Raw genomic sequence first — 16,109 nt, 5'->3', positions numbered from 1 at the left:
TTCTGTGCCCTAGGCCTTTCCTAAACCTGGAGGAAATAATCCCAGTAGAACCCAGAATTGGGAGTAGGGTCTCACCTAGTTGAGATCATGCCTCACGGCTTTGGTGAAAAGAGGCTAAAGTGGCTAGGCTAAGTGCTTGAAAGAGGCTCAGGGCCACTGGGAGCTGTCCAAGTGTGAAGTATGGCTGGCGCAGCCTCTCCCTCCCCTTAGGGCCTGGAAGCCCACTCCCTCCATGACTGCTCTCAGAGTTTATATTTAGCTGAAGTTAGCAAATGCGTTCAGAGGACAGGCAGTCCATAATCTTTCTGGGTCTCAGCATCTTCCTTAGTTAAAGGGGGAAGAATGTGTCTTCCCAGGAGGACCTGAGTTACAGGACCAGGAGAAGAGGAATGAGGGTGGCTTTCCTCCCACTTCTCACAACCTGTGGCCTCCACATACCCGTACACACTGCCAAGGTCAAGAGTACCTGGCTTAAGTTGGGAGGTAGCTGAGCACTACAGGGCTTTTGCTCGAAACCACTGAATTTCCTAACTTCAGAAAAGCTATAACACCTCCCAGGCAGGTAAACCACCTTGAGACAAAACCTACAGGGAAAAATCATGAAAACAATAATATGCAACACAAGTCAATCTTTATTCAAAACTGCAGTGTTAATACATAGCTCTTGTTACAATAAACGTGCTTTTAATAATTTTAAACCTAAGCTCATCTACTTATCAGATTGCATAAAAAATTAAAACAGTATGAATTTATAGACAATAGAACTAGATCAGGATGGATATTCCATTCCTTTGTATTGATTGACACTTAAGTTCAATGCAGAGGTGAGAGATGCCTTTAACACTGGAAGACAATGCTGATTAAGTTTTAAAATGTACCAAGAAAACAGTCTAAAAAACAGTATTTAGAAATGATTTTTTTAAAAAAACTTTTTAAAGGAACCATTTCCTGGTCAGTCACAACTTATGCGGCTCCTTGGTGCTTCCATTCAAGTGGCTGTGAGAATAATCCTGCAGGGTGCACAAGAGTGCTGGCCTCAGATCTAGTCTGACTATTCACTCATCTACACAAGGACCTGGGGAGACTCCAACAGGCCTCAGGAGGCAGAGATGAGCTGCCTGTCAACTCCAACATACAAATCCTGGAGAATACCATCTCCCCTAGTTCATTCGGGTTCCCTGGATAGAGATGTCCACATCTCCTCTGTCCTTGTCCCAAGTGAGTTGACTTAAGTCCTACGGACTTTTATAAAGTGACTAGAGGCCCAGTGCATGAAATTCGTGCATGGGGGGACCGTCCCTCAGCCCAGCCTGCACCCTCTCCAATCTGGGACCCCTCGAGGGATGTCCAACTGCCCGTTTAGGCCCGAGACCGATAGGATTGGGCCTAAATGGGCAGTAGGACATCCCTCTCACAATCCAGGACTGCTGGCTCCCAACTGCTCACCTGCCTGCCTTCCTGATTGCCCCTAACCGCTTCTGCCTACCAGCCTGATCACCCCCTAACCACTCCCTTGCCAGACTGATTGATGCCTAACTGCTCCCCTGCCAGCTTGATTGCCCCTAACTGCCCTCCCCTGCCAGCCTGGTCGCCCCTAACTGCCCTCCCCTGCAGGCCTGATCCCCCCAACTGCCCTCCCCTGCAGGCCTGGTCCCCCCCAACTTCCCTCCCCTGTAGGCCTGGTCCCCCCCAACTGCTCTCCCCTGCAGGCCTGGGTCCACGCCAACTGTCCTTCCCTGCAGGCCCGGTCGCCCCCAACTTCCCTCCTCTGCCAGTCTGGTCACCCCTACTGCCCTCCCCTGCAGGCTTGATTGCCCACAACTGCCCTCCCTTGCAGGCCTGGTCCCTCCCAACTGCCCTTCCCTGCTGACCTGATTGCTCACAACTGCCCTCACTTGAAGGCCTGGTCCCTCCCAACTGCCCTCCCCTGCTGGCCATCTTGTGGCGGCCATCTTGTGTCCACATGGGGGCAGCCATCTTGTGTGTTGGAGTGATGGTCAATTTGCATATTTAGATAGGATACAGGCCTGGTGCACAGGTGGGGGCCGGCTGGTTTGCCCTGAAGGGTGTGCCGGACCAGGGTGGGGGTTCCCTTGGGGCATGGGGTGGCCTGGGAGTGGGGCCTGTGGTTGTTAGCAGGCTTGCCATGCCCCCCGGCAACCCAAGTGGAGGCCCTAGTATCTGGGATTTATTTATCTTCTATAATTGAAACTCTGTAGCCTTGAGCAGAGGCCAGGGCAGGCCAGGGCTGCGGGAAGCTGGCTTCCTCCATCACCGGGGGCAACTCAAGCCTCCTGCTCTCTCCAGCTCTGTGGCTGCCGCCATATTTGTTGGGTTAATTTGCATACTTGGTCCTGATTGCCTTGGGCGTAGCGGAGGTACTGTCAATTTGCATGTTTCTCTTTTATTAGATAGGATGACACCACAGGTTTTCTGTTCAAGTGAATAGAGTGGATAAAGAGATAAACTCTCTGAAACATCTAAGATCAACTTGCAACTTTCTAACTGAAAAGATCAGACCCTCCTCTGAAGCGTGTCATCTGCAGTCTGCTCAAGTCAGATGGACACACACACACTTGAAATTTTCCAGAGAGGAGAGCTAAACAGCCTGCCCTTTCCCTAAGCTAACCACACTCCTCTTTACAGATTATCCCCATTCCACAGAAAGCACAAGAGAAGAATCAGAAGTTGCCTCCCACCTCAAGCTATGCATCCTTAAACCGCCCTTGCAACCAACGGAGGGTGTCAGACAGGTGTCCTGTCCTATATGACAATGCTCAGGCTAGCAATGACTGAGGTGCACAGCTGCCAGATGGAGAGAAGGTGGCCCAACTGGTCCAAGTAATACTGCTTCCAAAGGACAGGAGAAATTTGGGTTCCTTTTTAAAGCAGGCTCCACTATTGATGTGGCCTGTGTTTAGCATCCTTCCACAATCAATCACTGGCAGGCACACTCACAGAAACCCACATAAAGGAACGACATTGCCAGGTATTTGCACATCCAAAGTGCCTTAAGAATATATTTCCTCTCATTTCTAAAGTCATGATGCTACCAGAGAGAGCCAGGCATTGTCTGCCCAGCTTGGGAAGGACAGGATGCTTAATAACCAGGTGCCCATCCCAAGCCTTAGGATCTTCCTCAATCTCCTGTAAACACTATGTTTGCTTTGTACACAAGAAGTCACAGAATAGCAACTGGTAGGCCTAATAACCACAGCAACAAGAAGGCTCTGAAGAGATTTAACATAAGAAACATAAAAGGTTCTGGAAGTACCTATGTGCCTGTTTACCACAAATGGCCCTGGCACTGATGTTATCCTCCCTTCTCAGAGGCAGCAAGTTAATAGGATCATGGCTTGCTCATCACTAAACACTCAGTTATCCAGTCCAGAGCATTTTCATAAGCAGAGAAACAGACCTCCTAAACTTTAGGAAAGAGGCTGTAAAAACAAAACAAACAAATTAAATATCCATGATGATGTCCATGTTTATAGGAATTAGGATCCTTTGCTTGTCTGTCTCAATTTCTAAAAGAACTATAATTCAGTTAAAAGGCTCTCAAATTAGGAAGCAAAATTTCTTTAAATGTTCCACTATTGTGCTTTGGATATGAAATTATACAAGTTTATAATAATTATACAAGTTTATAATTCCTTAATTAATTTTACTAGGAAGAATTTAAAACTCTGCTAAAATTACAACCTATAATACTTTTACTATTCGTTAAGTCCAGATTCATACATACTAGACAAGGTCTACCTTTCACCGTCATATTTGATAGCTGATGCCCTGATAGTTTCAACTGAAAAGACATATTCCGTAACACAATACTATCTGATAAAGTCTCTCAGCTCAACTTGACAAAAGGGAAAAGATTTAAAAAGAAAATTAGGGGGAAAGTGTCATGATACTGATATAAATAGGGGGAAATGCAACCCATTCTGCTTTCTCTTGAAAATACCATTTAATTTAGTGCTCATGAAAACACTCACCCTAAGTCTCAAGCAAGCCTGAAGAAATATCCTATATAACGTATAATAGACTCCCCTTGATTTCAAATTACTCCATCCCTAGGTAGAGTGTGTGTGAGTGTGTGTGTGTGTGTGTGTGTGTGTGTATTCTCATTTTTTTTTGTTTGAGGCATTTTAAAAGCATACACTAAAATCACATTTTCTCCTATCAACTACTCTAACTTGAGGAAACTGAGTTTTCTGTTACTTGTCCCTGGAACCTATTGATATTGCAAACCATCCACCATACAGATGGAATTACAACACAAAGTTTAAGAAGTGTGCAAAAACTGTACACACACACATGGGTTAAGTGCTTATGAAGCAATGTAAAGTTCTTTTTAGTAAACACACTATGTTAACAGGTATTAGGAATAAGGATTTTTTTCTTTACATGATCCATGCAAAAATATTCCTAAACTTACTATAAAATACAACGTGAGAAAAAATTACAAAGAATACTTATTATAAAAAATAAGGTTACCAAAGGCTTCCATTCACCAATCTGGTTGAAAGCCTAACCAGAGTTAGAGCCCTGACCTAGTTGCCAGAGACATAAGAAGAGTAGAATCCCCTCCCCAACAAAAGCACATAGCACTTGAAACAATGATGGGGTAGGACAGGGGCATACTCCCCCACCTGCCTGACAAACTGCTGAGATGAGACAAACCCTCTCCTCACACTCCCTGTGACTCTATCTGAGAACAGACTCACTCCCATCAATATAAGTTGAACCGATGTAGGTAAAAAAAGAAAAAATTCCTCAATTTCTTATATACAATATTCATATTTTAAACACAATATCCGTTAAATAATAATCCCTGGCAGGCAAATGCATTTTGCCACTGCCTGACCCTTTGTTGTCCATACCTGCTTTGTGCTGAGCGCTCTCAGTTGCCAGAAGAGATGGCAAAAGCGGCTCACAGATAATAGACATTAGACCTCCCCACACCCGACTCCAGATGGTCTCAGAGGATTAAGACTCCACCAAGTGGATAGGCCTAAACATAGTGGCAGCCCCACCTCTCTACAACAAGTCATCAATTTCAAATAATGTTTTGTTCCCTTTTAATAGTTCTTAAATATACAACTTTCTTCAGAACACACAGCTGAAACCTTACCCTTCTTTGTGGGGGAAAGAAAAGCAATGCCTACATATATTTTCAGCTAACTCAAATATTTCTCAGCAAAGAAAAAAAGAGAAATGATTTTCTAAACTAAATAAAGAAGAGAACAATACCTCCTCCAAATTTTTCTGTTTATTTCACATATCTTCCATCCTAGGAAAATAACTTAATTCTACATAGGGCTTTTCCAATAAAGATATAGAAAACAGCATCTCTATCTGTAAAGAGCTTTGTAATGGTAATTTACATAGCAATCCAGAGAAAACTGCTTTGCTGATAGACAATCTGCAAACTGCCCCTAAATGTACTGGCCATACAACTCTAGTCTCTCATGATAATCTTTTAAGAATGTCCACACCAAACTGACCCCACAAGCCTAAATGAAAAGGTAGTGATGCCCATTAACCTGGCTACCCCAAGGAGCTGTGGCCCACCCTATACTCTCCTGGTCCCTACAATCCTCTCCCAGTGCAATCAGTATGAAATAACAGATGAATAAAAACCAAAATTTCATGTTTCCAACTGGCAACCTACATCAACCCCAAGATTTCAGATGCTCTATGAAGAAATTCACTTCAACACTTACATCTTTAAGACTCTGCATACATTACAACACTGCATTAGTGATACAAGTTATAAAATATTTTCCATTCCTTTGGATTTTGCATATGATGGTTTTGCATCAGTCACTGCAGGTAGTCTGAGCAAGGTTTGTTTTTGTGTTTGCTTTTTAAACATGCATTCAACTAGATATGATTTCAGAATACATTAATACTCCCTTTTCATCATTACAGTTAGCTAAAAAAATTGCCAGGCAGCCCCAAAACAGGAATTGCTTTAAGACCAACCCATAGTTAGTTGGAGACTAATGGTGCTGAGATCTGCAAGGCTGGGCCGTAGTAGTATTTAGCTAAGTGTCGAGAGCATTAAGAAGAAAGTCCTGGTTGGAGGCACGAGGCCTGCAGCACCAGCTGTGGAATATCCAGGATGTGACTGCACAGCTCCATCCTCAAACCTGGGCAGGAGGGAGAAAGACACACAATCACAGAGCTCCTCTGGCATTGCTGCTATGAAAAGGAGGTATTTCAATTAGAGGAGGATGAAATCTAAAAAGGGCAGAAGAAGGAAAATGTTCCTGATACCCATGGACCTCACAGAGGCTTCCAATTATAACTGGAATACTACTTATTTTGCAGGAGGTGGGTACAAGGAACATAGTATGCATAGCAAGTACTCAATGGTTTCCTTCTTTCTTCTACTTTGTACAGACCAAATATGAGCAAAAATTTAAACACTTGGATGAACAGTCAGGTAGCATTTTTCTCATTAGTGCTTAAATTATGGTAGATTTGCCATTTTCCACTGGAAAAAAAATGCACTTTAGACAAGAGCCAACCTAGGCTTCACCAGTCACTTACATTTGCAGGCGATCACCACTGAGGGGGCACGTAGCTGTAGGTGGGCGTTCCTGGACCCCGATACGTGGGCACAGTGACTGGATGGGGGGCGACAGGAGTTGGGGAGTGGGCAGTCAGCAGGGTACCTGCAAGAAAGAGGAGTGTGTGGCAAGTAGCTGCCTCTGACAAGGAGGGAGGTAAGGAAGAGGGAAAGGGCCTTGGACCTTGACTGCTGTCAGAACTCTGATTATATAAGAACTACTCAAAGATGTACAAATACAGAAATCTCATAATGGTAATATATTTGTGGAAACCTTTATGCCTTCCCGTCATATAAGCATACTTAATTATTTTTGTGGATTAGATGATAAGAGACAAAATAAAAATATTATTCAGCCTTAAAAGGGAAGAAATTTGTCACATGCTACAACTTACATGAACCTTGAGAACATTATGCTAGGTGAAAAAAACCAGTCACAAAAAGACAAGTACTGTACGATTCCACTTAGCTGAAGTCCCTAGAGTAGTCATTGATAGAGGCAGAAAGTAGAATGGTGGTGTCAGGGGTTGGCGGGCAAGGAGAAAGAAAAGTTGTTTAATGGGAATAGCGCTTCAGTTTTGCAAGATAAAACAAGTTCTGGAGGTGTTTCACAACAGTGTAAATATACTTAACACTACTGAACTGCACCCTTAAAAATTACTAATATGAAACAAATAAATGGAGGAGAGGGATTGAGGGAGATTCCAAACCATATAAACTTCAGAGTACATTAAGCTAAAGGTATTTTTCCCTAACCTGAAAAAAAGGCAGCGATTATCTGAGTCCATTTGCAGATAAGCACTACCTCAAAAATATCAGCCTTCACTCTCTTCACTCTCCTGTCTCCCTGCCCACACTCATCCCAGACCTGTCTTCCCTTCCCTCTACCTGTCGCAAACATGTACTTTCTGTCTGTACATGACTGAAAGTATAATCTCTTTTGCCTTCAAAGATAAGTATAGGAAAATCAAATAAAATAGAGACTAAGAAGAAACATTTCTCTCTGGCATGATTTTCTTACATTGAAATAAAGTCTAAAAAACATAGAGGGAACAATATTTTTTTTTAAAAATCCCAGCCCTGGGCAACCAAGTGCCTCGCGTGTCCCTGGCCCCTGCCACAGAGGTGCCCGGGCTCCAGGCAGATGTGCCCATCCTAGCCAGGGTTCGCATCTCTCAGTGCTTTATTTTCCTTGGGAAATAAAGTCAATGAATGCCAAAGGATTTCTACAAGTAGCTGTGATGTCTGTTAACACAGGACTATCTTTCCTAGACAGACAATTTGGCCTGCAAAGGAGCCCATACTAAAAGGGAGTACAAGAGGTCCAATACCCCAGAATACAAAGTTGCCCTTCTGCTTTACAGAGGAGATCCGGTCACAGAGGAGATGCTCACAGAGGATATCTGGTTACTCCTAGTTCCTACTGTCAAACGGCTCAACTCAGCAACAAAGTAGCCCTCTGAAATTCAGAGAGTGCCATCCAGTCATACCCTACCAGGAGGGTACTTGGTTCATGATTTATTACTCTAACCCCCACTTCTGTTTTGTCTCAACTGAAAGGAGAAGGGGGGGAGGAAAAAAATATATAATATGCTATCCTTCCCAAAATATATCCTTCCACACAATTCTAGACATGAAATATTAAGGCCAGGGGTCAGAGTATTAGTGAGCTCTCCCTTCCCAGCTCTCATGACACCATAGAACAGGAAATCCAGAGTTGACTCACCTGCTGACATGGCCATAGTGGTCCCAGCCACCATACCCATGGTGACCCCGTTGCCTCTCGGAGGAGGGATGGGAGCAGGGTACATTGTCGCCGGCATGCCGTTGGGCTGCACCACTGTGGTATGGTGGATGACGTGAGGGGGTGCTGCATACAGGTGCTGTGTGTAGAATGTGCCTTGCTGTGGGGGAGGAAGAGAGACAACTGCAACAGGACTCTACACCCAGGTAAGACCCCAGATGGGATCTACATATATAATGCCCAAGGACAGTATCAAGAGCCTCACAGTGCACCCAAGGCCTACCTGTGCATATGGGCTTTGCTGGGGGTAGGCACTTCGCACAGGGTATATAGCAGTCTGGTATGTGTTGGGGGAGGAGGAATATGGTGGCACTGCCCCACTGGTGGGGGAACAGGACACTTTGTAAGGTGTGCCAGGAGTGTAACCTGAAACAAAGAAGCCCAATGAACTTTTCACAAATCCACATTTGCCAGACAAAGGGAAGGAACCAAGTATACAGTGAAAAGCAAATCAGTTTTCCAGCCCTGACCATACCAGATATGACACCATTGTGGCCCCATATGAGCTCCACTAAGATCTGACTTCGTTACTTAATGTATAAGAATGTGTGTGTAGGGTGGGGGTCACTTGGGAAGAAGGAATAAAGACAAAAGGAAAAAGTTATACTGAAAGTACATTCAGCCTGGTCCGTGTGGCTCAGTGGTTGAGCATCTACCTATGAACCAGGAGGTCATGGTTCGATTCCTGGTCAGGGCATATGCCCAGGTTGTGGGCTCAATCCCTGGAGTGGGGTGTGCAGGAGGTGATCGATCAATGATTCTCTCTTATCATTGATGTTTCTATCTCTCTCTCCCTGTCCCTTCCTCTCTGAAATAAAATAATAATGACTTTTTAAAAAGTACACTCATAGAAAAAGGGAAAAAGTACCTATCCCAATGGAATATAAATTGGTACAGCCTTCTTGGGACATACTATGGCATTGGTTCCATAATTTCACTTATAAAAATTTGTTTGAAAGAAATAAGCATGAGCTGCCAGTCGAGGTGGCAATGTAGGGTAAAATCAGTACGGAAACCTCCCACAATCACATCAGAATTACAACTAAAGTACAGAACTATCACTCAGAACACCTGAAATCTAGCTGAACAGATAGGTGTCCTATAACTAAGGACATAAAGAAGAAGCCACATCAGACTGATATGAGGGATGAAGATGCTGAATGGGCTGGTCCCAGACCCACATGCAGCAGTTACTAGGTGTACCGGTTAATAATGGCAGATTTTGTAATCAAAGAAAACATGATAATTTCAAGAGAAACATCAAAAGTGCTTTATTCAAAGTAATGTCCATAGCTAGTTACACATTTCCCCCATCTTTCAGGTAATTTGTGGATACAGTCCCAATAGAAATTTTCTTGTTTTGAGGCAAACCATTCAGAGACCAAATTTTCCACTTCTTCGTACATTTTGAAGTGCTGATCAGAAAGTGCGTGTGCCATCGATCGGAACAAGTGGTAATCTGAAGGAGCAAGGTCTGGTGAATACAGCGGGTGGGTTAATACTTCCCAGGCAAGATCTTTTAATGTGTCTTTAACTGGTTTTGAAGTGTGTGATGGTGCATTATCATGAAGCAAAATTACTTTGCCGTGTCTTCTGGCCCATTCTGGTTGTTTCACGATCAAAGCGTGGTTCAACTTGATTATTTGTTGTCGGTAGCAATCAGTATTAACAGTTTCACCTGGTTTTAGAAGCCCACAATACACCACACCTTCCTGATCCTACCAAATGCAAAGCATTGTCTTCTTTCCAAAGCGATTTGGTCTTCCAGTCGATGTTGATGGTTGACCTGGATCAACCCATGATTTTGTGCGTTTGGGATTCTCAAAATAAATCCACTTTTCATCATCAGTCACAATTCAATGCAAAAAAGACTTTCTTTCGTGTCGTTGAAGCAACATTTTACTGATGACTTTTCAGTTTTCCATTTGTGTTTCATTCAGTTGATGTGGCACCCCTTTTCCTTCCTTTAAAATCTTTCCCATTGCTTGTAAACGATTGGAAATTGTTTGCTGAGCAACATTTAATCTTTCTGCAAGTTGTTTTTGAGTTTGTCACACATCTTCATCCAATAATGCTTGATCTTCAAACTTTTTTGGTTGACCTGGACGTTCTTTGTCTTTCACATCGAAATTATCACTTTTAAAGCATTTAAACCAGCGTTCACAAGTATTTTGAGATGGAGCATGTTCACCATAAGCTTCCTGAAGTATAAGATAACTTTTTCTTCAAAATAATGAATTAAAACTTCCTGCAAATGTTCTTTTTTTGGCACAAAATTTGACATTTTTAAATGTAAAAATATCTATGATGCTAACACCTTCAACAAATTTGATACATGAAGTTTTTTTTTCTTTATTGATTAAGGTATTACATATGTGTCCTTATCCCCCCCAACACATGAAGTTTTGAAGCTTGCTGTCAATACAACGAAATAGCATACATATCAAATCACATATATATCACCATACGTTAACTCCATCTATTGAAAAAAATATGCATTATTAACTGGTACACCTAGTAAAAATCGGGAAGAATATCTCAATTGTGGAGCAAGGAGTCCTAGTGGCAGGAGAAGTCTCCATAATTTTTAACTGTAAAAACCTGCAAGGGTTGTAGCAGAGTGAGACAAAGGGCTCTTAAAGTCCCAGATGTTCCTCTTAAAAAGCCTGTGCAGGGACTTACTTGAACTCATGCACTATGAGCTCCAGCACTGGGGCAGAAGCTCAAAAAGTGCCAGGGACAAACGGGGAAGAACTCAATTATCTGGCGTTAAGGCAAGGGTTGGAGGGCAGCTTTCTCCACAGACAGAAGTACTGGCAGAAGCCAATGTTTCTTTGCTGAGCCCTCCCACACAGCCCACAGGAGGCCGCGATATCTGAATCTCCATCAACCTGGTGATTCCCTGCAACCCTGCCCCACCCAACTTGCTGTCCCACCCAAACCCTTTCCAGTGGCTTTTCCTTACAACTGCCTGTCTTAGCTCATGCTGCATATTTTCCTAAAATCTCTCAAACAAGCACCATCTAACCTCTGTGTACCCCATACCTCTTCTAAGTGGCCCAGACCTGACATTAGCAGCAGCCTAACTTGGTTTGCAGCTTGGCCTATCTTGGGCACCTCCAAGGCCAGCACAAGTAGCAACCATCTAAAGATTGCTTTGTAGCTCATGCCAGGTGGCCCTGGGGAGAGCACAAGCAGCAGTTGATCTTGGACTACAACTATTAGGAAGCCCAAGAGCCAGTGCACCAGGTGGACAGCTTTAGACCACATCAAAGCACCATCAAACCACCTACTTAGGTACCTTCTGAGTCCACCCCTTAAGAGACACACTCAAGGGGTGGACTCTGAAGGTATCTAAGCCCCACTGAAGTGAGTTCTGCTCCATGGGGTAGGCCCTTGCACAAAAGATCCTCTAGTGGTCCCAGCCAGTACTCACACCTGATCAAGAGGGTGCACACAATCCACACAAGGAGCACCATCTGGAGTGCCCAGCTCGGGTTACTGCAGAGACTGAGCCACTGCGCCCTAAAAGACACCTGCTACATAAGACCACTCTACCAAGACTAGAAGACATAGTGGCTCTACCTAATACATAGAAACAAAAACAGGGAAGCAGCCAAAACAACAACACAAATGAAACACGTTCCAAATGAAAGAACAGAACAAAACTTCAGAAAAAGAGCTAAACAAAACTAAAATGAGCAATCTACCAGAAGCAAAGCTCAAAACACTGGTTATAAGAATACTCACTGAACTTAGGGAAAAAGTAGAAAAACTCAGTGAGAACTTCAATAAAGAGATAGGTAACATAAAAATGGAGATAGAAAACACAAAAAAGATCCAGTTAGAAATGAAGAATACACTAACTTAAATGAAGAATACATTACAGGGAATCACAGTAGAGAATCAAATTAGTGACTTGAAAGGTAAGAAAGCAGAAAACACCCCTCAGGACAGCAAAAAGAAAAAAGAATACAAAAAATGAAGATAGTGTAAGAATCCTCTGGGACAACTTCATGCTTACCAACATTCATATCATGAGGGCACCAGAAGGAGAAGAAAGAGAGCAAGAAATTGAAAACCTGTTTGAAAAATTAATGATGTGCCCTAGCTGGTTTGCTCAGAGGTTAGAGCATCAGCCCATGGACTGAAGGGTCCCAGGTTCAATTCTGGTCAAGGGCATGTACCTCGGTTGCAGGCTTGATCCCTGGCCCCATTTGGAGCGTGTGTGGGAGGCAAGCAATCAATGTGTCTCTCTTACATTGATGTTTCTCTCTGAGTGAAATAAGTCAGACAGAGAAAGACAAATGCCAGATGATTGTCTCTCCCCCTCCCTTCCACTCTCTCTAAAAATAAATGGACAAAAATATCCTTGGGTGAGGATTAACAAACAAACAAACAAACAAAATAATGACACAAAACTTCCCTAATCTGGTAAAGGAAATAGACATAAAAGTCCAGGAAGCACAGAGTCCCAAACAAGATGAACCCAAAGAGGCAAACACCAAGGCACATCATAATTAAAATGCCAAAGGTTAAAGACAAAGAGAGAATATTAAAAGTAGCATGAGAAAAGCAGTTAGTTATCTACAAGGGAGCTTCCATAAGACTGTCAGCTGATTTCTCAATAGAAACTTTGCAGGCCAGAAAGGCTTGGCACAAAATATTCAAAGTGATTAAAAGCAAGGACCCACGCCGAAACCGGTTTGGCTCAGTGGATGGAGCGTCGGCCTGCGGACTGAAAGGTCCCAGGTTCGATTCCGGTTGGGGGCATGTGCCTTGGTTGCGGGCACATCCCCAGTAGGAGGTGTGCAGGAGGCAGCTAATGGATGTTTCTCTCTCATCGATGTTTCTGACTCTCTATCCCTCTCCCTTCCTCTCTGTAAAAAATCAATAAAATATATTTTTTAAAAAAGCAAGGACCCACAAACAAAATTACTCTACCCAGCAAAACTCCATTTAGAATCAAAGGGTAGATAAAGAGCTTCCCAGAAAAGAAAAAGCTAAAGAGTTCATCACCTCCTAACTAACATTACAAAAAATGTTAAAAGTCTTCTTTAATAAAATTTTTTAAAAGATAGAAAATATGAATAAAATGTCAATAAATACATATTTATCAACAATTATTTTAAATGCAAATGGATTAAAGGCTCCAATCAAAAGACATATGGCAGCTGAATGAATAACAAAATAAGACCCTTAACATATGCTAACTACAAGAGACTTGTTTCAAATCAAAAGACACAGGTTGAAAGTAAAGGGATGCAAAAGATATTTCATGAAAACAGAAACAAACAAACAAACAAAAAAGCTGGGGTAGCAATACTTATACGAGACAAAACAGATAAAATCTATACCAAGAGACAAAGAAGGACCCAGCAATTCTACTTATGGATATTTATCCGAAGAAACCCAAAACACTAATTCAAAAAGGCATATGTTCAATGCAGCATGATTTACAATGGCCAAGCTATGGAAGCAACCTAAGTGTCCATCAATATTATTTTTAAAAAGGAATTACGAATGGCAGTGACATTAGCATTGTGGTGGCATGAGATGCTCCCTTATCTCTCCCCTTCTATCAGTAACAAGTAAAGAATCTCAAGACTCAACAAAGTCTCCTCACCCAACACACCAGAACACTGGAAAGATCCACACATCTGTACAGCTGAAAATGGTGGACTGAAAAACATAAGGTAGTAGGAACTGAGGGAACAGCAGAGGTGCCACCTCCAACCCTGTTCCCCATCACGACGACTCTGGTACCCCACAGAGACAACATACATGACTTCAGCCTCCCAGTCACAGTGCCACAGGCAACCCCAGCTCTCTCCATCCTCCAACCCCCATCCCACTGCCACAGCAGTACCCACAACCAGACGACATCGGATGTGGTGGAGGCAACCGCTATCCCGGTGACTCTGATATGTGACCCAAGCGACACTAGCAGCAACAAGACACTAGTGATCCCAGAGTAACAAACAGCAATGACAAGGCACCAGCGGCACCTGGTTCACTGGTTCTCAAATATAGCCAGAGGCATGTCAGGTAAGAGAAACCAAAAATGTGTGCTATGGCACCATGTACTGGAAAACTAAAAAGAGGCCTCTAATTACCAACCTGTTGAACTCTTAGGATCAAAGTAAACAACAAAGTTATACCAAAATAAGAAAGGTATTGGCTACTTCAAATGCACCCAGAGGAATAACTCATCAAACACCATAAAAAATCATGGTTACATGGTAGCAGATAAAGAAAATAATAGTTCTCCATAAACCACACTTAAAGTCATAGAAGACTGAAATCTGAGAGAGAATTCAAAATAGGCATCATGAAGAAACTATAAGAAAACTCAGAAATTCAGTTCAATGGGCTCAAGAATAAAATCAATAAGCAGAATAAGTAAATTAACAAAGACCTAAACAGAAATTCTGGAGCTGAAGAACTCAATAAATGAGATGAGAATGCTTTGGAAATATAGCAGATCATATGGAATAGAGAATTGTGAGAGCTCCACAGTAGATCATATAGAAGAGAGAATTGTGAGCTGGCAGATAGAAATCTACAAACAATTCAGGCAGATGAGTAGAAAGAACTATGATTTTTTTCAAAAATGAAGAACTCTACGAGAACTATCCAACTCCATTAGAAAGGGCAACATAAAGATAATGGGTATTCCAGAAGGAAAAGAGAGGGAGAAAGAAGCAGAGAGCTTATTTAGAGAAATAATAGATGAGAACTTTCCACAACTGAGGTAGAAATTCAATATACAAAGTCCATGAAACTAAGAGAATACCTAAATATCTCAATGCAAAAAAAACAAACCAAACAAAACAAAACAAAAAACCTTCTCCAAGACACATCAAAACTGTCAAAAGTCAATGATAAAAAAAGAATTTGAAAGGCAACCAGAGAATAAAAGATGGTAACCTACAAATATACCACCATCAGGCTATCAGCTGATGAAACTCTATAGGCCAGGAGAGTGGAATGACATTTAAAATATGGAAAGATACAAACTGTTAGTCAAGAATATTCTATCAAGCAAAGTTATCCTTCAGATATGAAAAAGAAATGAAGTCTTTCCCAGATAAACGAAAGCTGAGGGAGTTCACCACCACTAGATTTGCCTTGCAAGAAATGCTTAAAGGAAGGAGCTCTTCTACCTGAAACAAAAAGCACAAGTACCCAAAACTCTGAATAAGGTGATAAGAAAACAAAATCAGAAGTTTGTGATTCGATATCAGAAAAGGCTGTTAGACAATTATAGTATAAAGGTTAAGGGAAAACAAAAACCATTCTAAATAACTACAGCTACTTCAACCTGGTAACAAACTCACTATCAAAAAACAACAATTTGTGCCAACTCAGTGGTTGAGTATCGAACCATGAACTAAGAGGTCACTGGTTTTATTCCTAGTCAGGGCATATGCCCAGGTTGTGGGCTCATTCTCTACTAGAGGCCATGCAGGAGGCAGCCAATTGATGATGTTTCTCTCTCAGCTATGTTTCTATCTCTCTATCCCTTTCTCTTCCTCTCTATCTAAAAAATCAATAAAAGCATATTTTAAAAATAAATAAACGAATAGCTATATGTCAACAAATTGGAAAATCTAGGGAAAAAAATGGATAAATTCTTAGAATCAACCTTCCAAAACTGAATCATGAAGAAATAAAGAATCTGAATAAACCAATTACCAGTATGGTGATTGAAACAGTAACCAAAAACCA

General features: G+C 42.2%; 1 protein-coding gene across 13 annotated transcripts in view; it reads right to left on the bottom strand.

Annotated features, from left to right (window-relative positions):
- The window catches only part of FAM168B (family with sequence similarity 168 member B), a 153,280-nt gene that overhangs the window by 4,933 nt on the left and 132,238 nt on the right, over nucleotides 1-16,109 (bottom strand). For 4 of the 13 annotated variants that reach the window (XM_079778771.1, XM_079778772.1, XM_079778779.1 and 1 more), the window contains 4 exons: nucleotides 8,602-8,744; nucleotides 8,301-8,478; nucleotides 6,556-6,680; nucleotides 1,736-6,152 (listed from right to left, as the gene is read on the bottom strand). In XM_079778771.1, the coding sequence (XP_079634897.1) occupies nucleotides 6,568-6,680; nucleotides 8,301-8,478; nucleotides 8,602-8,744 (434 nt within the window). In that variant the 3' untranslated portion in view covers nucleotides 1,736-6,152; nucleotides 6,556-6,567. Of the gene's footprint in view, nucleotides 1-1,732; nucleotides 6,153-6,555; nucleotides 6,681-8,300; nucleotides 8,479-8,601; nucleotides 8,745-16,109 lie in introns of those variants that run through there. The other 9 variants (XM_079778776.1, XM_079778777.1, XM_079778778.1 and 6 more) reach the window with 6 other exon arrangements.

The sequence above is a fragment of the Cnephaeus nilssonii genome, assembly GCF_951640355.1.
Source record: "Cnephaeus nilssonii genome assembly, chromosome: 8".
Taxonomy (NCBI): domain Eukaryota; kingdom Metazoa; phylum Chordata; class Mammalia; order Chiroptera; family Vespertilionidae; genus Cnephaeus; species Cnephaeus nilssonii.
Note: the sequence above shows the minus strand (reverse complement) of the source record. Positions and strands in the feature narration are given on the sequence as shown.